The sequence below is a fragment of the Vicugna pacos genome, chromosome 7 (genome assembly GCF_048564905.1).
Source record: "Vicugna pacos chromosome 7, VicPac4, whole genome shotgun sequence".
In the NCBI taxonomy this organism is placed as follows: Eukaryota; Metazoa; Chordata; class Mammalia; order Artiodactyla; family Camelidae; genus Vicugna; species Vicugna pacos.
In genome coordinates this window covers 20,964,170-20,987,239 of record NC_132993.1, presented here as the reverse complement: position 1 = coordinate 20,987,239, position 23,070 = coordinate 20,964,170, and the positions used below count along the sequence as shown (strand labels likewise).

Genomic DNA, 23,070 nt, shown 5'->3' with positions numbered 1-23,070 from the left:
TGTAACAGAGTTGGTTTCAAAGTTATAGTTGGCCTCAAGGAACCGTTCAGGACTCTGAAACTGGGTTCCTTATGAAAACAATCTTACCGGTCTGTCAACCTGCATGATCTCCCAGAGTACTTCAGCCACATCTGGTAGGGTATAAGGAGGGAGACAAAAGCAGCATGTGTGGAGCAGCTGGCTTACAAGTTGCTGTCCAAGCTGATTCATCACCTGTCCTATCAGTTCTTTCCGTAATTCAAAGTCTTCTTCGTGCTGTAAGAAAACAGGAACAACAGATATCTAATTAAATTTTTCCAAAGACCAAGTACCCTTTCCCCTTAAGTACAGCAATTTCTCTTTCCTGGGGAAGAAAGTATATATATAGCAGCTGGAACCACAAAGTCCACTAAATGTTCTGTCAGGAAGAAAATATTAAGATGTTAGTTTCAAAGAAATATAGGTTTCACCCGAGAGTAAACTTGACCCTTAATTTTCCCATGAACAGAAGGCAGGAGAGAAATAGTGGTTAAAGATTAAGAACAGCAATTTTCTTAACCTTTTTTTTCACATGAAAAATAAAGTATCCCTATTTTATTTTTAAAAAATCAACTGAAAAAAGAATTGAAGATTTCTATCAGATATCTAGTCTCTTCTATCAAAAAAAATCATGCTTATTTTCTTCCTTCTTAGTCTCTGAATATACATATTTCTAATATGTTGCACAAAAAAATAACTTTTCAAGTGCCTTTCACTTCTAGTTATTTTCTTTTCCCTTTCTCTTTACTGCTGAAATTCTTCAATAATTAGCCTATTCACATACCAGCTTACTTCTTTACTGCTCTCCCTTATCTTAAATTCTATTCAAACCTACCTTTGAAAATCTTGTGAACCACTTTACTACGCCAGTCAAACTGGTATCTTAAGTGTCTATTAATACACTTAGTACTATCCTGACTATCTGATCATGCTTTATAGCAGTTAGACTATCCTTCCCTCTCCAATCCATCCAAGTGGCCCCAAAGAGGTCCCTATTCTTCCAGAAAGTTATCCCAACCTACTTCTGAAGAACTTTCCCTCCTCTCATCTCATAACAGTCATGACTTTTTATCACTCATCTGACAATCAAACACTGCCTTCTTGTTGTTGTTTAATTCTTTATACCTGTTTCTCTCTTCAATTAGACAACAAATGGCTTGGGAGCAGAGATAATTTTAGGCTAGTTTACACTGCTTACAGCACTTAGTACAGGTTGTCTTAAATCTACTAGTTGACATTTTAGTTAGTAAATTGATTCACTATGGGATATGCCTACCAAAGCAGATCAAATAAAGAGATGCTGGTTATCCCCTCGAGGAATGAGAAAGAGATATGAGAAGATCATGACCTGCAAAGCAGAAAAAGTACAATGTTTATACTTACATCATTGGCTACCCCTGTATGGATGAGATCTCGTAGAAACCTCATGACACTACAATTGGCATCCCGATGGTCGAGGGTAGTAGAGGCAATGGCCCATTGTAAAATAGGGATGACAACTTGGCTCCTCAGTAAGGTAACAGGGCTACGCTGAATAAACCTGGTATGGAAAGACAGGTTAGCTATAAATGACAGAATTAGGCTGTAAAAGCTGTCAGAGTAAAAAACTATGGAGACAGTAAAAAGATCAGTGGTTGCTAAGGGTTGGGGGTGTGGGGGGCCGGGTAATGAAAAGGTGAAGCACACGGGACTTTTAGGGTAGTAAAACTATTTTGTATGATACTATAATGGTGGATATATGTCATTATGTCATTCATTACACATTTGTCTAAACCCATAGAAATTACACTGCCAAGATAGAACCCTAATGTAACCACTTGTGCAAAGATCATCTCTAGAGATTAGTTTTTCAAAAAACACACCAGGAAAATAGGTTGATAGCCCATCCAACAATTCTCTCACACCAATTCAAAAAAAAAAAAAAAAAGTTTTTCTAATTTGTCCAAAAACTAACAACATTCAACCCCCAGCTCCTCCAGCAATCAATCAATCAACCAAATTACTGACTCCCCCACAAAAAAAACCTAACAAAAGTGTTCATTATTCAATCCTGAGATGAAATAGTCAATACTACTTTACATTTATAAATGATAAAATACATATATTACATGTATACTTATATATCCTTAATAATGGCTTATTTTTTTTTAACATTTTTATGTTCACTAATTGATCTGGTTCAAATTTCTTAGCAAAGGACTAAGAATACAAAGGTTCAGCAATAAAGTCAGTATTATCACTTATTTAAGCAATAAATGGGGTGGCAGGCTAGGGGCAGGGCTGATAAATATAGTACCACTAACTTCTAAGGCACCTTAAAAGCCTAATAATTTTTTATTCTGAGATATGATTATATCTAAAGGATGCTAATCTTCTCAAGAAAAAAGTTGAAGTGAAGCGTGACATAGTAGCATATAATGTTAAAACTACATGGGATTCTAGAGACTATTTAGCCAAAAGTTCTTACAAAGTTCATTTTTATTGTCTTGTGTGTGTTCCCTTCCTCACAAAAGGAACTCAGCTACTTTCCTCTACCCCCAACCAACTCCTCCTTCTTCATTTATGGGGATATTCTGGTTCACGATTTAACTTTGGATTATGAATCATTAATCTACCTACACTCCTTACCTCATTTTAGAGAGAAGGAAACAGTAAAATATTAGCTGACAAAATTAAGCACCAATGGGGATGAGCAATAAAAGAAAGGGCTGCTCTTCAGAAGGACTGACCTGGTGGCTAGCCTGAATAGGTCATCTACAGTGTCCGGGTGATTCTGGAGCCCATTCTGCTGTTCCAAAAGCTGAAAAGTGGGGATGCACAGTGCCTAAAACAAAGGTGATTTTAAAATAAATGCCACAAGACTCAGACCTGCTAAATAACATATACAAAGAGAACAAAGAGGAGGAAGCACAAATAAGAAAAAGACTGCAGAGAGAATCAGATCAAGAAAGAGAAGACATAAATCTAAGTTAACATAAACAGTCTTCACATATGAAGTCCACATTTCAGAAAGGTTTGAGGGTACAGATTTTTAGCCGATGAAACTGGATAGATGTCATCTTAAAGTTTTAGATGTTTCTGAAAGTGAATACTTGCTTATGTACTAGATATGGTCTGGTCCACTAAGAGAGTAGATGAAGTTTTAATAATGATAATAATGAAATGTCAATTCTAAAAGGAAAGACATCTTGGGAAAAGAAGTATCATGATTTAACTCCCTAATATATTTCCCCCACTGTGAACAGGAGAGGGAGGAAAAAGCAGTATATCAGGAGCCTTTTCCAATGCCTGCTCTTTATCCTAAGACTATCCCTGCTAAGTAAACTCATTCACTGGCTATTTCAGGCAAGAACTCAAAAATAGAATTGTGCTTGAACCTAGAAAGCCTTTATTTTAAATCCACTTGCCCACCTCCCTACCCTCAAAAAAAAAAAAAATCCTATCTCTGGAGAGTATAAATTAGGCAGTAATAGCTGTAATGACCAGCACATTTGCACAGTCAGTTTCTCTCTCATTCTCCCAAGCAGGCTTGTCCACAGAACAACTAGCAAATTCAGTTCTACCTCTCTGTTATTAGGAAATTGACACACATACGGCAGGTGCAGGCGTGGGGAGCACATAAAGAAGCAACATAATTAAAGACATGGTGAACACACTGCTAGGCCTTTATACCCCACAAGCCCAACACACCCAACACATCTATATTCCCCAAAGAAAACATACCTGGAGCATGTCTAGTAGTCCCTGCCGACAGCCCTCTTCCATGCCATACTCATCCACAAGGATACTGCCAAGGTATAGGAAACAGGAATGCTGATGTACATGGTAAACATTCACCATCTGCCAAGGAAAAACCAATTAGTTCAACTCTTTACCCCTCAAAAAGTGTCAGCTTAGGCAGCTGTCCAGAAGAAGAAATTCAGAGATAGGTTGGTCTCTTCTCTTTAAGACAGTATGGTAAAGCTTGTTGGCAACATTTTTTGAAAATAGGGCTCAATTCCTCAATAACTTTCAAGTACTCTATTTAGAGTTCTTTCAAGCCTTTGACCTTTTATATTTCCAAAACAATGCTGTAAGAGAGCTGTATAATATTTCAAGCTGGAAGCCATTAAAGACTTATTATCCAAAGCTGGCATAATATTTGCAAAACCCTAGCATAGTATACCTAAATTTTCCAACCTAAAAGTTCTTATTTGCATTAGATAACTATTCTTTTTTAATGGACTTAGCAGGGACAAAATATCAAATGCCTTCATCTAAGAGAATGAAAGCATTGTTTAAACTTTGAGTTGTTTCTAAACTCCTCTATTTAATCATTTGAGTAAAAACCAGTGTTTCCAATCAAGATGTCTGGATCTCTACAAAGTAAAAATTTCAATGCCTTATAAACATTTAAATTAAATGATTTGTTGAGGATTTTAATCCTACTATCCTTCAAAAGGCCTCTGAACATTCATCTATTTAAAATGCCCTCACAACACATATGTATTGATTTTCTTTTTTTGTATTGATCTTATTATATAAATTCAACTCTGTGAGCTTGTTGGGGGCTGAAGGGTAGAGTAACTGACTCTTATCAGCATATACCATGAAAAGAACATGAGGTGAGAGCTATGAATCTGTTCAGTGTTGTACACTCAAAACTAAATGCTACACTTAATAAATGATATGTTAGGGGTTGACAAACTTTTTCCCTAAGTGCCAGATAGCAAAAATTTTAGGCTCTGGCCATACATCTTCTGACTACTCAACTTTGCCATTGTAGCAAAAAGATGGCCGATAAACAATATTTAAATGAATAAGCATGACTATCTCTCAGTAAAACTTTACTTACAAAAACAAGTGTCAGGCCTACTGGCTGTAGTTTACTGACCTCAGATTTACAGGATTTTTGTCACATGTACAACTTCAGAATTTCCTATATAAGATGCTACCCTATGCTACTGGATCAGTCACATAATTAGCAGGAATAAAATAATATAAAAGTTATGGGGGAATCCTCCAATATAAGAGGGATATTAAATCATATTATACTGGACTTAGAATGTATTGCTCTGAAGGAGACATTTGACCACAGGGGAACACAGCCTAAATATAAGAATACATGCTGTTTGTATTCAGGGTAGAGAAAATGTGGATAATCACTAAAAAATTAAAATTCTGTTAAAATATGTACCTGTACCAACTTTAATCAAATCTACAATTTAAGGAGGCATGGTTGTGTAAGTGCCAACTGACACTGAAATAGCATGACCCTGGCTGAGGGTAAGAACTTTCTTAAGAGTAAGGCATCTGAGGTGCAGAATTTGAGGAGGCACTCACTGTCAGGGTCAGCCTGATAGATGCTCTACCCAGGTGGAGAAGGGTCACTTCAGGTTGGGTGGGTGGGGTCTAACCTGAGGCTCTGCAGTAATTTTCCTCACAGCATGAGTGCATAATCTGAGAAGGTACTTGCTCTGAGTCCTGCAAATAAAGGATTGCCATTTTGCCTCGCCTTTTCAAGTTTGTGCCCAAGGCATCTCACTTGCCTAAATCTAGTTCTGGCCCTGCCGTAAGGTTAACACCAACACAAGTTACTTAGTGAATTAAGTCACTAGTCATACGCATCTCATATAGAATAGTTTTAGATGTGAATATGATCTCAAAGAACCACGTAAAGTGAGTCACACCATCATAATTACCTAACAATCTTGGTGACTGAAAGAGTCAAATTTATTTCTTGACAAATAAGAGACTTACGTGAACAACTAACTATGGTTAAGAAAGAGTAAAATCCCTTTGGGCTAGAAATAGCAAAGTTTGACTTGCCACATTTAAAAAAGTAAAATTAATACAAAATGCTTAATGTCAGTATATAAGAGTTGAGAACTGAAGTCATTCTCTTTTCCTAATTTCACACTGAAATATGTTGCTTTGTGGACTGTCACTATACAGATTACAGGCTATCTGTCTTATAAACAACATTCTGACTATAGGCACTACTTATTTCTTTCAAATAGTTTTTAGTTTGTATTTAATAAATAGAAGTGTTTCATAAGCAGCGTTTTTGTTCTGAAAGTTCCTTTTTCAAATTCTGTACACTTTTGTACATTTTCCCTCTCACTGAGAACTCACCTGTGTGACTAGTGGCTGCAGCAGGGCCGCGGATCCTTTGCCTACACAGCGAACAGCAAAGCGGAGGCATCTGCAACAACGCTCTACAATCCGATTATCAGCCCGGTGTTTATTTAGAGTCTCAGATAAAACTGGCCATATCTGAGATAAAAGTGAAAGAGCACAAGAAAGAAAATAATGAACAACTAAGAAAACAAACAAAAATACCCACTCCCAAATTGGTAACAATTGATTTGGCTTTTAAATAATTTTGAAAAAGCTTTCTTTATAGATACACACATGGCCTGATTCTGGTGAGTAAATGTGTGTATATGTGCAGAGGTTCAATATACTGTCCATCACTAAAACACAACTACTTCTTAAGGGAAGCACAGTGACTCTTTAGAAAAGAGGAGCACGTCTAACTTTACAAAACGAAAAGATACACATTTTCCTAAACTCTACACTTTCTGATTAAGGATGAAAAGAATTAGAATGAGTTTTAGAGGAAGAGATGTTTAAAGATAGTTCCAAAAAGTTGGAAGATCTTGAACAAAAGGACTAGAGTTAAGGAAATAGCAATATTTGATACCACTGAATACTTAAGGATACTTGGTGTTTCTCTCTTGAAGTCTGAAAAGCACTTCTCAAAACATGCCCTCTGGTCGTCACACTACCCTCAGTTTATATTAAAAAAAGAAAAAGGCATAAAGGAAGTACATTATCAAAGGAGAAACTAAAGCTATCAGGGTTAATTGGCTTTGTCAATAACATTCTGCCAGTATTGATCAGGTCACCCAGCAACTCTAGAATTCATACTGTTAACCTCTCTCTACTTTTTTGGCCTTTCAATGCACTTCCCCACAGCCTGTTTTCTTAGCAAACCTAAAATCATAAACATTTATTTCGATGGTTCTGTTCCTCTTTTTTTTCTTTTTTACACTTTTTTTTACTGAGTTATAGTCATTTTACAATGTGTCAAATTCCAGTGTAGAGCACAATTTTCCAGTTATACATGAACATATACACATATTCATTGTCACATTTTTTTCGTTGTGAGTTACCATAAGATCTTGTATATATTTCCCTGTGTTATACAGTATAATCTTGTTTATCTATTCTACATTTTGAAATCAGTCTGTCCCTTCCCATCCCCCACCCCCTTGGCAACCACAAGTTTGTATTCTGTCTGTGTTTCTGTTTTGTATTTATGTTTTGTTTCTTTTAGATTTCACATATGAGCGACCTCATATGGCATTTTTCTTTCTCTTTCTGGCTTACTTCACTTAGAATGACATTCTCCAGGAACATCCATGTTGCTGCAAACGGCGTTATGTTGTCATTTTATGGCTGAATAGTATTCCATTGTATAAATATACCACTTCTTTATCCAGTCATCTGTCAATGGACATTTAGGCTGTTTCCATGTCTTGGCTATTGTAAATAGTGCTGCTATGAACATTGGGGTGCAGGTGTCTTTCTGAAGTAGGGTTCCTTCTGGATATACGCCCAGGGTCATATGGTAAGTCTATTCCTAGTCTTTTGAAGAATCTCCACAGTTTTCCACAGTAGCTGTACCAAACTGCATTCCCAACAGCAGTGTAGGAGGGTTCCCTTTTCTCCACAGCCTCTCCAGCATTTGTCATTTGTGGATTTTTGAATGACGGCCATTCTGACTGGTGTGAGGTGATACCTCATTGTAGCTTTGATTTGTATTTCTCTGACAATTAGTGATATTGAGCATTTTTTCATGTGCCTATTGATCATTTGTATGTCTTCCTTGGAGAATTGCTTGTTTAGGTCTTTTGCCCATTTTTGGATTGGGTTGTTTGTTTTTTTCTTAAGTTGTATGAGCTGCTTATATATTCTGGACATCAAGCCTTTGTCGGTTTCATTTGCAAAAATTTTCTCCCATTCCGTAGGTTTTGGTTTTGTTTTACTTATGGTTTCCTTTGCTGTGTTGAAGCTTGTACGTTTAACTAGGTCCCATTTGTTTATTCTTGCTTTTATTTCTATTGCTTAGGTAGACTGCCCTAGAAGAACATTTTTGAGATGTATGTCAGATAATGTTTTGCCTATATTTTCTTCTAGGAGGTTTATTGTATTTTGTCTTATGTTTAAGTCTTTGATCCATTTTGAGTTTATTTTTGTGTATGATGTAAGGGAGTGTTCTAGCTTCATTGCTTCACATGCTGCTGTCCAGTTTTCCCAACACCATTTGCTGAAGAGACTGTCTTTATTCCATTGTATATTCTTGCCTCCTTTGTTGAAGATTAGTTGACCAAAAGTTTGTGGGTTCATTTCTGGGCTCTCTATTCTGTTCCATTGGTCTAGATGTCTGTTTTTGTACCAATATCATGCTGTCTTGATGATTGTAGCTCTGTAGTATTGTCTGAAGTCTGGGAGAGTTATTCCTCCAGCCTTTCTTTTTCTTCAGTAATATTCTGGCAATTCTAGGTCTTTTGTGGTTCCATATAAATTTTATTATGATTTGTTCTAGTTCTGTGAGATATGTCCTGGGTAATTTGATAGGGATTGCATTAAATCTGTAGATTGCCTTGGGCAGTGTGACCATTTTAACAATACTAATTCTTCCAATCCAGGAGCATGGGATATCTTTCCATTTTTTTAAGTCTTCTTTAATTTCCTTAATCAGTGTTTTATAGTTTTCCATGTATAAGCCTTTCACCTTCTTGGTTAGATTTTTTATTCCTAGGTATTTTATTACTTTGGGTGCTATTTTAAAGGGGATTGTTTCTTTACTTTCTTTTTCTGTTGATTCATTGTTAGTGTAAAGAAATGCAACTAATTTTTGAATGTTAATCTTGTAACCTACTAACTTGCTGAATTCTTCAATTATTTCTAGTAGTTTTTGTGTGGACCTTTTAGGGTTTTCTAAATATAGTATCATGTCATCTGCATATAGTGACACTTTTACCTCTTCTTTTCCAATTTGGATCCTTTTTATTTCTCTCTCTTCCCTAATTGCTGTGGCTAGGACTTCCAAGACTATGTTGAATAGGAGTGGTGATAGTGGGCAGCCTTGTTTTGTCCCATATTTTAGTGGGAAGCTTTTGAGTTTTTCACCATTGAGTACTATGCTGGCTGTAGGTTTGTCATATATAGCTTTTATTATGTTGAGATATGTTCCCTCTATACCCACTTTGGTGAGAGTTTTTATCATAAATGGGTGTTGAATTTTATCAAATGCCTTTTCTGCATCTATTGAGATGATCATGTGTTTTTTGTCCTTACGCTCGCTGATAGGATGTATTACACTGATTGATATGCATATGTTGAACCACCTTTGTGTCCCTGGGATGAACCCCACTTGATCATGATGTGTAATCTTTTTTATGTGCTGTTGGATTCTATTTGCTAATATTTTGGTGAGGATTTTTGCATTTATGTTCATCAGTGATATTGGCCTATAATTCTCTTTTCTTTGCCTGGTTTTGGTATCAGGGTGATGGTGGCTTCATAGAATGAGTTTGGGAGTATTCCCTCCTTTTCAATCTTCTGGAAGAGTTTGAGAAGGACTGGTATGAGTTCTTCTTTGTATGTTTGGTAGAATTCCCTGGTAAAGCCATCTTTGTAGGCTTTAGGGGAGGTTTTTTGTAGGGAGGTTTTTTATTGCTAATTTGATTTCATTTCTAGTGATCGGTTTGTTCAAGTGGTCAGTTTCTTCTTGATTCAGTCTTGGTGGACTTTATGTTTCCAGAAATTTGTTCATCTCCTCTAGGTTATCCATTTTGGTTCCATATAGTTTTTCATAATATTCTCATATGATATTCTGTATTTCTACATTATTTGTTGTAATTTCTCCATTTTCCTTTCTTATTTTACTTATTTGTGCTCTTTTTTCTTCTTTGTGAGTTTGGCCAGAGGCTTGTCGATTTTATTTACTCTTTCAAAAAATCAGCTTTTGGTTTGACTGATTTTTTCTATTTTTTTTAATCTCTATTTTATTTATTTCCTCCCTGATCTTTATTATTTCCTTCCTTCTGCTGACTTTTGGGTTTTTTTGCTCTTCTTTTCCTAATTCTTTTAGCTGGTGAGTTAGATTGTTCATATGGGATTGTTCTTTTTTGAGGAAGGCCTGTATTGCTATAAATCCCTCTTAGCACTGCTTTTGCTGCGTCCCATAAATTTTGTGTGGTTGTGGGTTCTGTTCCTCTTTTAAATGCTATTTAAACCATATCAACAAAATGAATCTTCCTATGAACCTAGAAGACAGTTCCTTCTCACTTTAGTTATCAACAGCTCTGTAAAGAAAAAGGAAGAAAGCCTTATTCCACATGCACCCATTAGCACTTACTTCCTGTATGACTTTTTGGCATGGATGAGTCTGTCCATTTTCCACAATGGGATTGGTGTGTCTGGGGAAAGATAACAACTCAAATTAGTGAAAGAAGACCAATTTCATCAAGGACCCAGAACCCTGATTCCTGCTAGCTTACTTAGTATCATTCTCACCAATTAAAGAAAACCAGATAGTATTTTTAAGACTCAACATCTTTTCCTCCAATTTCATTCAAACAAACACATAGCACATAGTTTAAATCATCCTATCAATTTTTTACCATCTTTAAGCCACTTCCACTATAACATGCAAATTTCATCTAACTCTGGGTTTATGGGCTGTGGGTGTGGAGCATTACAACTGTTCTTTTCATTTGTTTTAATAAACCTTAACATACAGTTTCTTCCAAATTAAAAAAACAAAAACAAAAAAACCATTCAGGCTGTCTGAGTTTACTACAAGAAATCAAGTACTGTTTCATATCTAGCATTAAAAGGCAGAAGCTTTAGGAAGTCTGGTCTACCAAAGGTATTTTTCATGGTTCTAGTCTGAACCCAATGATACACAATAGGGGCCTATTTACAATATATCAAATCCAACTATTTGCCCAGTTCGAGGATCCACTAATTTGAAGAAGAGGAAGAGGAGGAGGGGGAGGAGGGGGGGAGGAGGAGGAGGGAAAGGAGGAGGGGGGAGGAGGGGGAGGAGAAGGAGAAGAAGAACCCAACCTCTTTAAAGGAAAAAAAATTATTTAATTTTAAAAAGCTCAACAGTAACTCAATAAAAATCTAATTTTCTTTGAATTGGGGTATTTTTACCTTTTGCAGATTTTCTTTCATTTACTGTGAAATAGGGTTATTGTTAATAGGCTAAAAGAATGGCATGTAACAGGGCTCCCCTAATTACATAAGGAAAACATTGCACCAATTCAAAAAAAGATACTTATAGACAAGAATAAGCTAAAATGCCTGTTTTAACTTCTTCCATATGTTTTTTACACAACTATGACTATGATATTCCAGTTATACCTATAAGAGTCTCACATTTATAAATTATGTAACCCAGAAAGGATCACTCTTTGAATAAAGTAATTCTAATGCTTTTTTAATCATTAGGCTCCTCTTGACTTTAAAGAAAGTTTGATTTCACCTGGTCACTGACTAGGCTTCATTATTATTTTTGATACCCATACATGATATAGCAATGATTCTGAAAGTGTAGTCCTTGAAATAATAAACAGCAGCATTCTGGGAACTTACTAGAAATGTAAATACTTGGGTCCTACTCAAGACCCAATCCATCAGACACTGTGGGGATGGGACCCAGCAATCTGCGCTTTGGTAAGTATTACAGACGACTCTGATGCATGTTAAAAGATTGAGAATCACTATCTACAGACCAAAAGAATTAATTACATTTATAGGGTCTTTTGACAAAAAATAAATTCTTACAATTTGCCTATGCAAATTGTAATGGGCCTAAATTAGTCTCCCGACAGAGGGAGCCTATAGGAGTTACTTGGAAGTTGCAGAAAAAAAATACTTTCTTACTTCAACACATAACGGTCTCATTTGAGCTTTCAACCCAGGTCAGGAATCTGGCATCTCCTTTCTTACCTAAATATTACTGCAAGGCGATCTAAGAACACAGTGGGATCTGAGGATATGCCATTGCTGGGCTCCTGAGACAACAGCTGGAGAGAGAGAGAGAGAGAGAGAGAGAGAGAGAGAGAGAGAGAGAGAGACTGAGATTAACATCTAGTCATTAAAAATACAAACTTACAGCAAACAGTGCAACATACACCCTTGTGTATCAACCTGTCTCAATCTATGTTTATTTCCTTATAATACATTCTGAAAGTTATTCAAAATGGTAAAAATTTTAAAATTCATATTATCAAATTACTTTCCTCGATCTTACTGCATCCTAGCTAAGACTGCATAAACCTTTTTACCATATAATTATTGTGGAGTAGAAAACAATACCACAATTTTTTCCATTTACTTTTATAATAATTAGGATATTATAGACATTATAGATTATATGTATTATATAATAGATTATATTTAATTATACTTTTATAATATAAAGCTATAATAATTTTGAAGCTTTATTAAGAGATAAGGCAAGTTGTCTCTTATTCTTCTCTCCTAAAATTTCTTAGATATTATACCAGCATATCACTAGAGATAAACTTTAGAATCATTTTGTCACGTTTCCCTACAAATCCCATTGGTATGTTCATTGTTATTACACCATAAATGTAATTTAAGAAAAGCTGACATTTTTACAATACTCTTTAAGGAAACTTCGTAGGTTATGGTTTTGGTTGCTAACTTGAATGGTGTTTTTCCCATTATAACTGCTAAATGGTATTACTGATACAGTGAAAATCTATTTACTTTAGGATATTTATTCTATGTGTGCAGCAACTTTGATAAACTTACTAATTTTAATAACTTTTCAGTTCATTCCTTTGGCTTTTCTAGGTAGATAAGACCATCTCCAAGTAAATAATTTTGGTTTTTTCCCTTATAACATGTGAACATCTTATGTTTGTTTTACCCTTTACTTAACTGGACTCACCTTTTTCAATGCCAAAACCTGAACAGAACAGAGTTCACTAAGACATTCAGTAATCTTATCCAAAGGTAATCTGGCTAGGACAAGTGCTGTTCCTAAAAGTCAAGGGAAGATACAGATGAAGAAAATAAAAGCTGAATTGAGGTAATTCATTGGTCTACATCATACACAGAAAAGGCTAACTGGCTCCATTCTTTTAAAAAGATCAAAACTGCTTTTTAAATTACAATATTTTGTTATTTATGGTTGGTTTTTCTTTATTTGGCTTAGAACACCATATTGACTTTCACAAGGACATTTACAACTTAAGTTATTATTTCTCCTAGCAGCCTATTGGTTTAAAGATGTTTAAATACATCTCTTCACTTACAATTCTTCAAAGATTTTAAAAATCTCCTTCACAAAGCCAATGACAAAGCTATTTTTATATAGCATAGTATAATGATTCTCAAACTTCCCAGAGATCCAGTGGGTCAAGAGTAGCTCTCATTTTTGGTAAGCACTGTAGGAGTTCTTGTCATCAGAGAAGTTTGAGAAATAGGGACATAATATCTTTTTGGAAGAATGAGCTGAAATTAGAGATTTAACTAGTTCTATCACAACAGACTCTAAGAGCTGGGTAAGACATTCTCTCAGGGCATCAGTTTCATTATCTGTAAAAATGAGTGCTTTAAACAGAAAAATAATAGTTAATTTAAGTTTGACTTTCTTTCATTTTTAAATAGTTGCAAAAATCTTCCCTCTTCCTTTTTCCTCCAAATAACATCTTTACTTGGAGCTCCAATAAAGTACGTTAAAAAAGAAAAAGGAGGTAATTACCTTAAAGTGGTGATAGAAGGGCCAGACCCTCCCCACTCAGCCTCCCTCCTGTCACAATCTCCACCAAATGCAGAACCATCTCCCCTACATCCAAAGGATTACATATTATACTAGGTCCCTTCTAGGTCAAAAATTCCTTGACTATGATTTTTCTCATCTCCTGGTATTTTATTCAACAGAACAGTAATCAATCCATAAGTCTTCAAATCTGAATAAAAAACAGTGATTCTTCCTGACAGTCTACAAACCATAGATGAGTTAGACTTTTATTTAAAAGTAGGGGGAAAATCTAACAAACATAATTTTTCCTTTTAATTCATTCCTACTGAAAAGAATGTTACTAAAAAAGTTTTCTATATCTAGAAGATACCACTGATATAACTGTGATGCTGCATTCTATGACAAGTTATGTCACTTGAGAATTAAGGTTAAATTTGACTGGAAAATGACAAGATGGCAGCAATAACTACTAGTAGTGATTAAGAAGAATGTTTGACACTGATTTAATGCCTCTTATCTATGCCTATGAAGAGAAATAACAAAAACCCATGCTTCAAAAAGAAAATCTGTCTTGAAAATGCATAGTTACATAGGCTGGTAAGGAACCTGATCACAGAAGTGAGAAAGAACAGTCAGTTCACACACAGTAGTCATTCAGTTTCTTCAAGGCTGTTTGCCACTCACTGAGGCTTAAAAGACACCACACAGGTTGTATTACTCCATCTTTTATTTGATATACTCCAATCCAGTCTAAACTACCAGCTATAAGGATTTCACTACCTCATAGGACATCTCAAACTGCTTTCAGAAAGTATGGTTGGAAAGCATCTTCTTTCTAGGAGCCGGTAAACTGTCAACAATCAATTACTCATAAAATAAATCGGTTCCCTCTTTTAGAAGATAATCTTTCAAATATTTAAAAATAGCCACCATGTTGAAGTTTCCTCAAAGTATTTTCCACTAGAATTAATCTAATTATTCTATTATTCTGAACTTCATCACCATTCTGGCTGTTAGCCTCTGGATAGGCAATCATTCAGTGTAAACTGATCAGTAATGGTTAAGGACTACTAAGCAATCTAGACCCTTGACTTCCAGTTACAGGACTGGATCCAGGTACACTACCTTTAAGTTTCCATTTACCTCTTTGGTATAACAATGCTTATCTGGTCTCCCTTTTTATTTTTCCCAAAACTCAGAAAGGAACTATGTTTAGTTTCAACGTGTTGTCTCCACCGAAAATCTAGGTTTGTGCTATGAATACTGTAAGTACTCTGAATTAGTTATATAGCCTTAAAATATTCTAAGAATGCACGTACACATAATCAACACCCTCCTCTCTGCGTGGAAAAGCTACCTTCTCCATCACGAAGTAAACTGCAATTGAAAAACTGGGATATGACTGCTATAAGATAACCCGAGAGGTAGCTTAGAGACTGTTCCTCCTTAACAGCTTAAGTAAATAAATACCTTTTAGCAAGCCCACTGCAGCTTCTGGAGACAACATAAAGGAGTCAAGGGAACGGGCAATCTCCAGGAGTCCATTAAAGTGCTGAGCCATGTGGTCTCGGCAGACAGAGCAAATGTTATGAATGGCTTTGGCTGCAGCAGAAGCCAGAGGTTTTTCACACAGGCCTTTCATCAAATAGCCCAACACAGGATCTAAGGAGAAAAGCCATTCATAAAGATTACATATTTGAAACTCAAGGAAAACTTGTAGTTTGTTAGAACAGAGGTTCACATTCCCATTTTAAGCAAAAGAACCATCTTTTAAAAAATGAAATGTGTTTAAACCCCATGTATAACACATAAAAATGGAGCTGATCTCACTGACAAATAGTGTCAGTGAGGCCTGAGTCTTATCTATTCATCTTCCATTTCTTTCCACGTGGAAGTCAGCTGTTGCTTGTTGCTAGGGCTTCACAGAGCACAGTTTGAAAACCACTGACCCAGTCTGAAGTCACTGTGGATATGACCATCCAAGAATTAAGAATACATTTATATAAGAAAAAAGGTAAAGCTCAGGGAGTTACTATTATACTTAGAGATGAATCACTCTGTGAAAACAGCCTAATATCAGGACAATGACAGTTCTGTTAAGCTAACACTTTTTTTTTTAAGCTAACACTTTTGTAGTTGCTTCTTCATAATTACAAAAGGCCCAAAAACCACACAGATGGATTTTTAGCACTTGTGGAAGAATTTATTATGTTTCACTTTTTACCAAATGTAAGTGTTCCAAGAACACTGATTATAAAGGCAAATTGCTATAAAGCAAATCCTAGCTATACTTTACCTTGCTCTATAAAAATCAGAATGTTTTTCTATGGAAAAACCCTGAAGAAAGTCATACATGTTTAAAGAGTACTTTAAGAGTACTCTAAAGTAAATTCATACCAAACCATATAAGAAATCATCTCGGAAAGCCCATTTAAAAGTTATTTCCATTTCTAGTCTAATGACCAAAATAATGCACCAATCCAGCATGAACCCCCTGCTCCCCTCCACACACACACACAAAAAGCCTGTTTAACAAGGGAATCAGAAGAACTAGAATCTAGCAACTCTAATACTGTAGGTTTCAGTGATTCTCACATTGAGGATTTACGGTTTTCACTATTCTAGAGTAAGCATGAACATGCAGCAATTTGTCTTCTAGCTGAGACACAAATTTGAATGAGATACTGCAAGGTGGTACTGAATGGTATGTCTTAATAGATAAACCCACTTTGTTTCGTTGTGGAAAAAATTGTTCAGGAAAGAAAGCCGTATGTTGAAGTACATAATGGAAGTGAAGAAACTTAAGAATTAGAAAATAGGTATTTTGAAAAAAATTTAAATGGTATGTTAAACTTGAAAATGGCTCATCTATGATGTAAGCATATCTATCATATGCTCTGTATACAGAAAACAGGAACACACAGTTCAATCAATAAAAAAGATCATGTGTAAAATAAAAGCAAGTCAAAAGATGGTATTAAGATAAGCACAGCACATCAAAATGATATTCACAATTCTGGAGATTCTTAAAATTTCCAGAATATACAGTACTCTTAAATATCAATGGGGCTTAATATATATTAACCTGGATAAATTAGTGTCTCTGATTTCAGCTGTCTTAACTGCAAAATGAGGGGGTTAAAAGAAATTATTTCTAACTTTATTTTCAATCCTAAAGTTATTTTATATGATCTTTACTTATTTTTTCATATCAGTAAGGGCAGCCAGAGGTTATATAACTCAACATTCTTCATTTTAATTTGTATTTAGTTTCAAATAATTCCTAGTTTTTAAATGGAGTGTATATTAAACAGTGAAAACCCCCCTCCTTTGCTTTAGCCTATAAGCAGCTTCTAGGTTAGAACTACAGGAGAGTCTGATTTACTCAAGCATATGCCAAAACCTAACAAAGACAGAAATACTCATGCTGAAGCTGAGCACTAGCAGCAAACTATTTCCCTATCTAGAGATCTAATCTTTCAAAGGTCCTTTCTCCAAAGTCTGATCAGATTATAAAATGTTGTATCAACTAAGCAGTAACTCATAACATTTACTCTCAGTGTCTCAAAACATTCTATCAATAAAAGAGAAAGTAGGAAAACAACAGCAAAAGTTGAGAGAGAGGAAGAAGGAAATCAGAAAAATCAGAAGCAGCATCTGCAGAGGGGAGTGTTCACACATACCAAGGAACTGAGGATTTCGATCAACCACTTCGCTCATCTCTCCAACCAATTCAATGCTGGTGTATCGCACAGCTGTATGTACAGTCTCTGGGAGACGGACAACACCTTCTAGGACCTCCACAAGTGTTGGATTGTTCTCCCTGAGTTTAGAAGGCAAGTACTCACAATTACTAACTTCAGAGGTTAGCTTCTGGCCAAATAACAGGCTGCAATGACATAAATCATTGCTAAAGGGTTTCTTTCTAAATAAATAATTATTTGGATAAAAGTGCTTAACACTTAATATGGAAGTTTTAAAAATCCTCAAAAGGGCGGAAAAGACAGAAATGGAAGATATTGTTTTGGTTGAGAAGCATACTGCTTCTTAATCTTCTAAATGCCAGTGAGGTGTCGAAAGACACATTGTGCTATCAAAAAATAAGGTACTTCAAACTGGAGAGGCAGGCATTTACTATGGATGAATGTCTTCTTTTAAAGAATCCATTTTATTTATTCCTATATCTGCAGCACCTAGAACAGTGCCTGGCACATAGTGGGCACTCAATAAATACTGCTAAATGAATGAATGATTCTCAAAGACCACTTGTTATTAGTTGTTATTCTCTAAAAAATTTCTTATAGCTGGATAGTGGAACCATTGAGAACAAGTAAGCATGGATGAGCCAGCTTACTAACTAAAACAAGAACACAAACTGCAGGAATAGGTAAAGTGCCCTAACTTGGGACATGAGAGAAAATTAAAATTATCCAAATAACTCCATGAAATTTCCACAGCTCCACGAACTTACTTTTCCCTCTCCCCCTCTCTCTTTCACTCCCCAAGAATATTGGCTGAAATTCTCTAAGCATAGTGGAGGATGCCCCTAAAGTGGCAGAACATAATCCAGAAATGAAAGATGTTTAAAATGTAAATAAATCTTGGATTAGCACAAGAGCACTCCCTGCTGATAAACTAAGTCTATCAAGTCCTTTAAACACTAAAACCTGTTAATAATGAAGTTGGCTTGAAAATGTGGATAAACAAAAAACAAAATAAAATCTTCTCTCATTTCTACTTTGTTTCCTGAGGGCACTAAAGTAATTATTGAGACTCTCTACCCATCCTTTCTCATGTCAACACATATCAGTTACATTATTAGTGATTGTAATATCTTCAGACTGTTACGGAAGGTTCCAAAAGACACCAAAATGGATTTAAGAACAATGCAGTATGTATGTAATTCAGGACCAGAACTTCTTAATAGAGAAACACAAATCTACTCTAACCCCTTAAATATTAACTGGATTTAGTCAATACATGACTTCACTGACTAGACTCTGAAAATCAGCTAAGAAGTAAGCATTATATGTTTTATAAATGCATGCCTTCACCATCTCTCCAACCAAGGCCCTGGATAGAGAGCTCAACTGTAGGTATCTGATTACTATACAGGAAAACTTGTCAGATATTAGCATCAATTTATAAACTCACAGCACAAAATAAATTCTGTTTTTAGGGATTCATGTTGAAACCATAAATAGAATTTCCAGTGTCAATAACAAAAATAATAATTGCCCTTTAGAGCTTGCTATTCTTTTACATGAAATGATGTCTATGCCTTGCCTCTCTGAAACTCACAAATAATTCTCTAAGACAGAAAAAAAGGAGAATATAATTTAATATTTGCAAGGATAACTTACCCAAGGTCACAAAAGCAAGTGAGAGCCAAATAGTGCCTATTCAGTTGCTTTTAACCAAGTGCCAACAATTTAACAGTCTAACAAATTTTTGATTATACCAACTTTCACAAGGAAGCCTTGGTTGAAAAAATAAATTGGCATTCTTTTCCTAGCATCAAGAACAAAATAATTTTAATTCTAGGAAATGTGGTTAAAACACAGACATCAGCAATGCATGCTACTCCGGACTAGACTGTAGAAGTCAGAAAACTAGACAGCATTATAGAAGTAAGAAGTTCTAAAAGTTTCCAAACATATACCATATGAGAAAAATGGTGTAATTTTCCTTTCTCTGATATTAAGAGTTCCCAGCAAAAGACTTATTAGACACTCACGGATCAACACTCTTTGCTATAGCAGCCATGATAAAGAGAACCGCTTCTGTCACCTCCCAGGGTGGGTTGCCTTCTTTCAGAGTAGAATATAACTAGAGAAGAAGAGGTGGATTATGGATCCATTAAAAGGAAAACAGAATAGAATTCCAAAACAAACAAAACAAAAAATCCTGTTAGTTAAAATAAATCCAGCCCCTTGTTTGTAAATTTAATTAGTTACCCCTCAGTGCCAGGGGAGAATATTCTCATTTTTCAAATTTCACTAAATCTAAGTAACACTAGTTTAATATTTGAAATAAACTCATTTGGTCCCCAAGAGTATATCAAGATTATCATCTACCCCCACAAAATGAGTATTATGGAAAAAAACAAAACATACTACATGAGTGTCTTTTCCTGGTCCTGATAATAACTGATAAATAAACACTAAAAATTGAGATACAATGTAAAACCTTTATATACACACTGGCTTTACATTTCTATTATTTCCACTACTTGTCCACATCAACACCAGCAGTATAGATTAAATTCCTTAAAAAATGGCTGAAGAAGCTGTTTTGAAGCGCCCATCACAATACCATATCCAAGCAAAGGAAAAGAAAAAAAAGAAGACTAAGCAGAATACTCAGAGAAGTCCTGAAATTTCCCAGGACACATCCATCAGTGGAATGTGACTGGGTATTAGTCTAAATAAGACTTCTGCAGTCAAATAACAGACAATGCTGAGTAAGATAAAATTAAGTAATTCTCTTGCTGTAAAGGACTTCACAGAGCCTTTAATACACTATTTAAGTCATTTTGCAATTTTAATTGACATAATTATTATTTATTTAATTTTTTGGCAAAGAACATCTCATGAGACTAGTGTTCCACAGAACACCTCTTAGACAACACTGATAATTGATGTAAATTTGTAAACTGAGGTCTGGAGAAGAACAAGAAGTAGCTTGTTCAAGGCCACAGAGCCAGTGAGAGAAGTGAAATCTGAGCACAAGTCATCTGCCCGTGATCTGGAGATCTCACTAAATTTGCTTTCTCAGAATCTCCAACCCTTTGTAGTCAGGTCAACTAACATACTTTACTTAATATAAAAAAAAAGTTATAATTTTATTAACACTTTCTAGATCAGATGATGCCCCCAAATACACAAAATGACTGGGTACTCCCCCCAAAATTAGGTTAGTTCAGTACAGCTGACAAAGCATCAAAACTAATATTTCAGGGCTCCAAGCATGATCCAGCAACATGAAAACCACCTGAAATTATGCTAATGTTAAGTGACGTGGAATGGTGATGACTGCAACCTTATGAGGTAAAATGTTACTCACTGATTGTCAGGAAAACCACAGGACTATGATTCTTCTACTCTAGTATAGTCACCTCTGGGATGAAACTGCACAGGAATATAACCATAAGTGTGGACAAAGGAAATGCCAAATAACTAAGAGTTGCCAGGAGTTAATACATAATTATTCAAGCAAAAAAATTTGCCTATTTTCCTGGCTAGTTCCAAATTCCCTCCAAGTATTCTGGGGGCTTTAACGTTTATCTATGATCTTCCATTCCACCTGAACAAGTGGAACAGCTCTCACTAGGAAGAGTAATAGGGTAAACTATTATTGAACCATTCACAGACTGCAATTGGCTTCTAAGATACTAAATATAGCTACTATATGCCAGGCAGTGTGCTAGGCAACTGCATATCTATCGTCCCATTTAGCCATCAAAATTGAAGAAAAAGATGGAACTTTTACAGAAGACACAGAAGTGAACACAATTAAAGTGATCAGTGAAACTGGTAAGAAGCTCCAAATGGGCTTACCTGAGCAAAACACTCCATAGATCCAATCAAGAAAATCAAGTCTTTCACCAGGTCTGATACCCTCATCCGAAACTCCCCAAAGTCATCAGTTTCCTCAGGAACCCCCTCCTAAAATTTCAAATCAGATAACATTTGTTTTAAACTCACTAAGGGTTTCACTGACTTAAATCAAGAATAAAAAAAGCCATTAAGAAGTCCAGTCCCAATGAACAAAAGATAAATTGCCTAAATCACAAGGACATTTTACTACAGAAGGTATCCCACCCAAACTTTTAGGTATGTCAATACAACCCCATCCTCTCTATCTTTACTATAAGAAACACTTCTTTTTTTGCCTTTTCAAGCTACACCTTGCCCTGTTGGAAAAATCTGGAGTGGTGGGATGGGAAGTGACCTACAAGAGGTGGTAATTTAAGAGTTTATCTAGATAAGATCTAGCTTTTTATTACTGAATAATCCTCTGAAGCTTTATGGTTTGAGATTTACTAAAATCAATCATTATCACAATAACTAGACACAAAACAGAATTTTAAACTTTAAAAAGAATTTTATATAGTTGGACAGATACATATAGTAAGACAGGTATAATGAAATATTAATGGTAGAATTTAGGCAGTAGATATACAGATATTCACTATAAAGTTATTTCGCCTTTGCTGTATATTTGAAATTTTTCATTAAAAAAATACAGAGATCATTTACATTTCATGTTTCCTAAATTTTTCTTATCGCAACATACTCCTGTGAGTAAACTAAGGCTTATCAATTGTGAGACGGTTAAAGGCATGTATAAGAATCTTGGGCCATGAGTATTTGGGAAAAGCCCTTGGTATTACTGAGAATCACTGATCTCACTCAATCTCCTTGCTTTAAGATGGAAATATTAAAGTCAAGGAATGAGGAGGAAAAAATGGCTGTCTCAGATAAAATAATGAATTATAAAGCTCTAAGGACCTACAAGCATAAGGAATTAACTGCAAGAGAAATGGTGCCACGGAACTAGCAAAGGGAAGAAAGGGATCAAGCAAGCAGAGCCATTTAAACCAGAGCAGACCTGCTTTTGTTTACATATCAGGCTTCCAAGTAAGATGTAGTTGAAGATAGGATTCCTCGGTTAAAAAAAAAAGTATTTTTTTTTTAAACCCACAGAACCCACAGAACCAAATCATCACTAAGGTTCTGTGGAAATACAAAATGCTATGATTCATATAATATTAACATTAAAATGAAGAAAATAGACAGTATTCATGTCGGGTAAGCAATTGAAAACAGACAAACAAACACTCCAGGTGCTAAGCTGAAGGACAGGGATGTTCAAGCAACCAACCAAAAGGATTACATAAATGCTATAAAATTTGAAGAGACTAAGCAAAGAACAAGGTTGAAGAGTTTTCTAATGGACTACTTCATAATATTTCTAGTATATTTTCTTATAAGCGAATAAGAGTATTTCTACATTTTCCGTTAAATCATAAAATGAGTATAAATAATGTAAAGAAAAATATGCACGTGGTGTGGGAGGAGTCATGTTATTCTCCGCATCCTCACGCAAATATTTCACTTTTATGTTAGTTTTAATCCAGCCACATATTCTATACTATTAAAAATACAGAGTATAAAATTTAACATTTTTTTAATTTAGCATACCAACTATTGCTATTTCAAGTCATTATTTCTAGCTGCTAAATTATAGGT

The 23,070-nt window shown here is 35.3% G+C and overlaps 1 protein-coding gene across 2 annotated transcripts in view; it reads right to left on the bottom strand.

Moving 5' to 3' along the window:
* TNPO3 (transportin 3) overlaps window positions 1–23,070 on the bottom strand; it is an 82,853-nt gene that overhangs the window by 14,337 nt on the left and 45,446 nt on the right. For both annotated transcript variants that reach the window (XM_031674184.2, XM_015237618.3), the window contains 12 exons: window positions 21,376–21,483; window positions 19,554–19,645; window positions 17,500–17,639; window positions 15,287–15,478; window positions 13,001–13,092; window positions 12,031–12,107; window positions 10,430–10,490; window positions 6,133–6,273; window positions 3,742–3,858; window positions 2,748–2,842; window positions 1,402–1,558; window positions 88–255 (listed from right to left, as the gene is read on the bottom strand). In XM_031674184.2, the coding sequence (XP_031530044.1) occupies window positions 88–255; window positions 1,402–1,558; window positions 2,748–2,842; window positions 3,742–3,858; window positions 6,133–6,273; window positions 10,430–10,490; window positions 12,031–12,107; window positions 13,001–13,092; window positions 15,287–15,478; window positions 17,500–17,639; window positions 19,554–19,645; window positions 21,376–21,483 (1,440 nt within the window). The remainder of the gene's footprint in view (window positions 1–87; window positions 256–1,401; window positions 1,559–2,747; window positions 2,843–3,741; window positions 3,859–6,132; window positions 6,274–10,429; window positions 10,491–12,030; window positions 12,108–13,000; window positions 13,093–15,286; window positions 15,479–17,499; window positions 17,640–19,553; window positions 19,646–21,375; window positions 21,484–23,070) is intronic.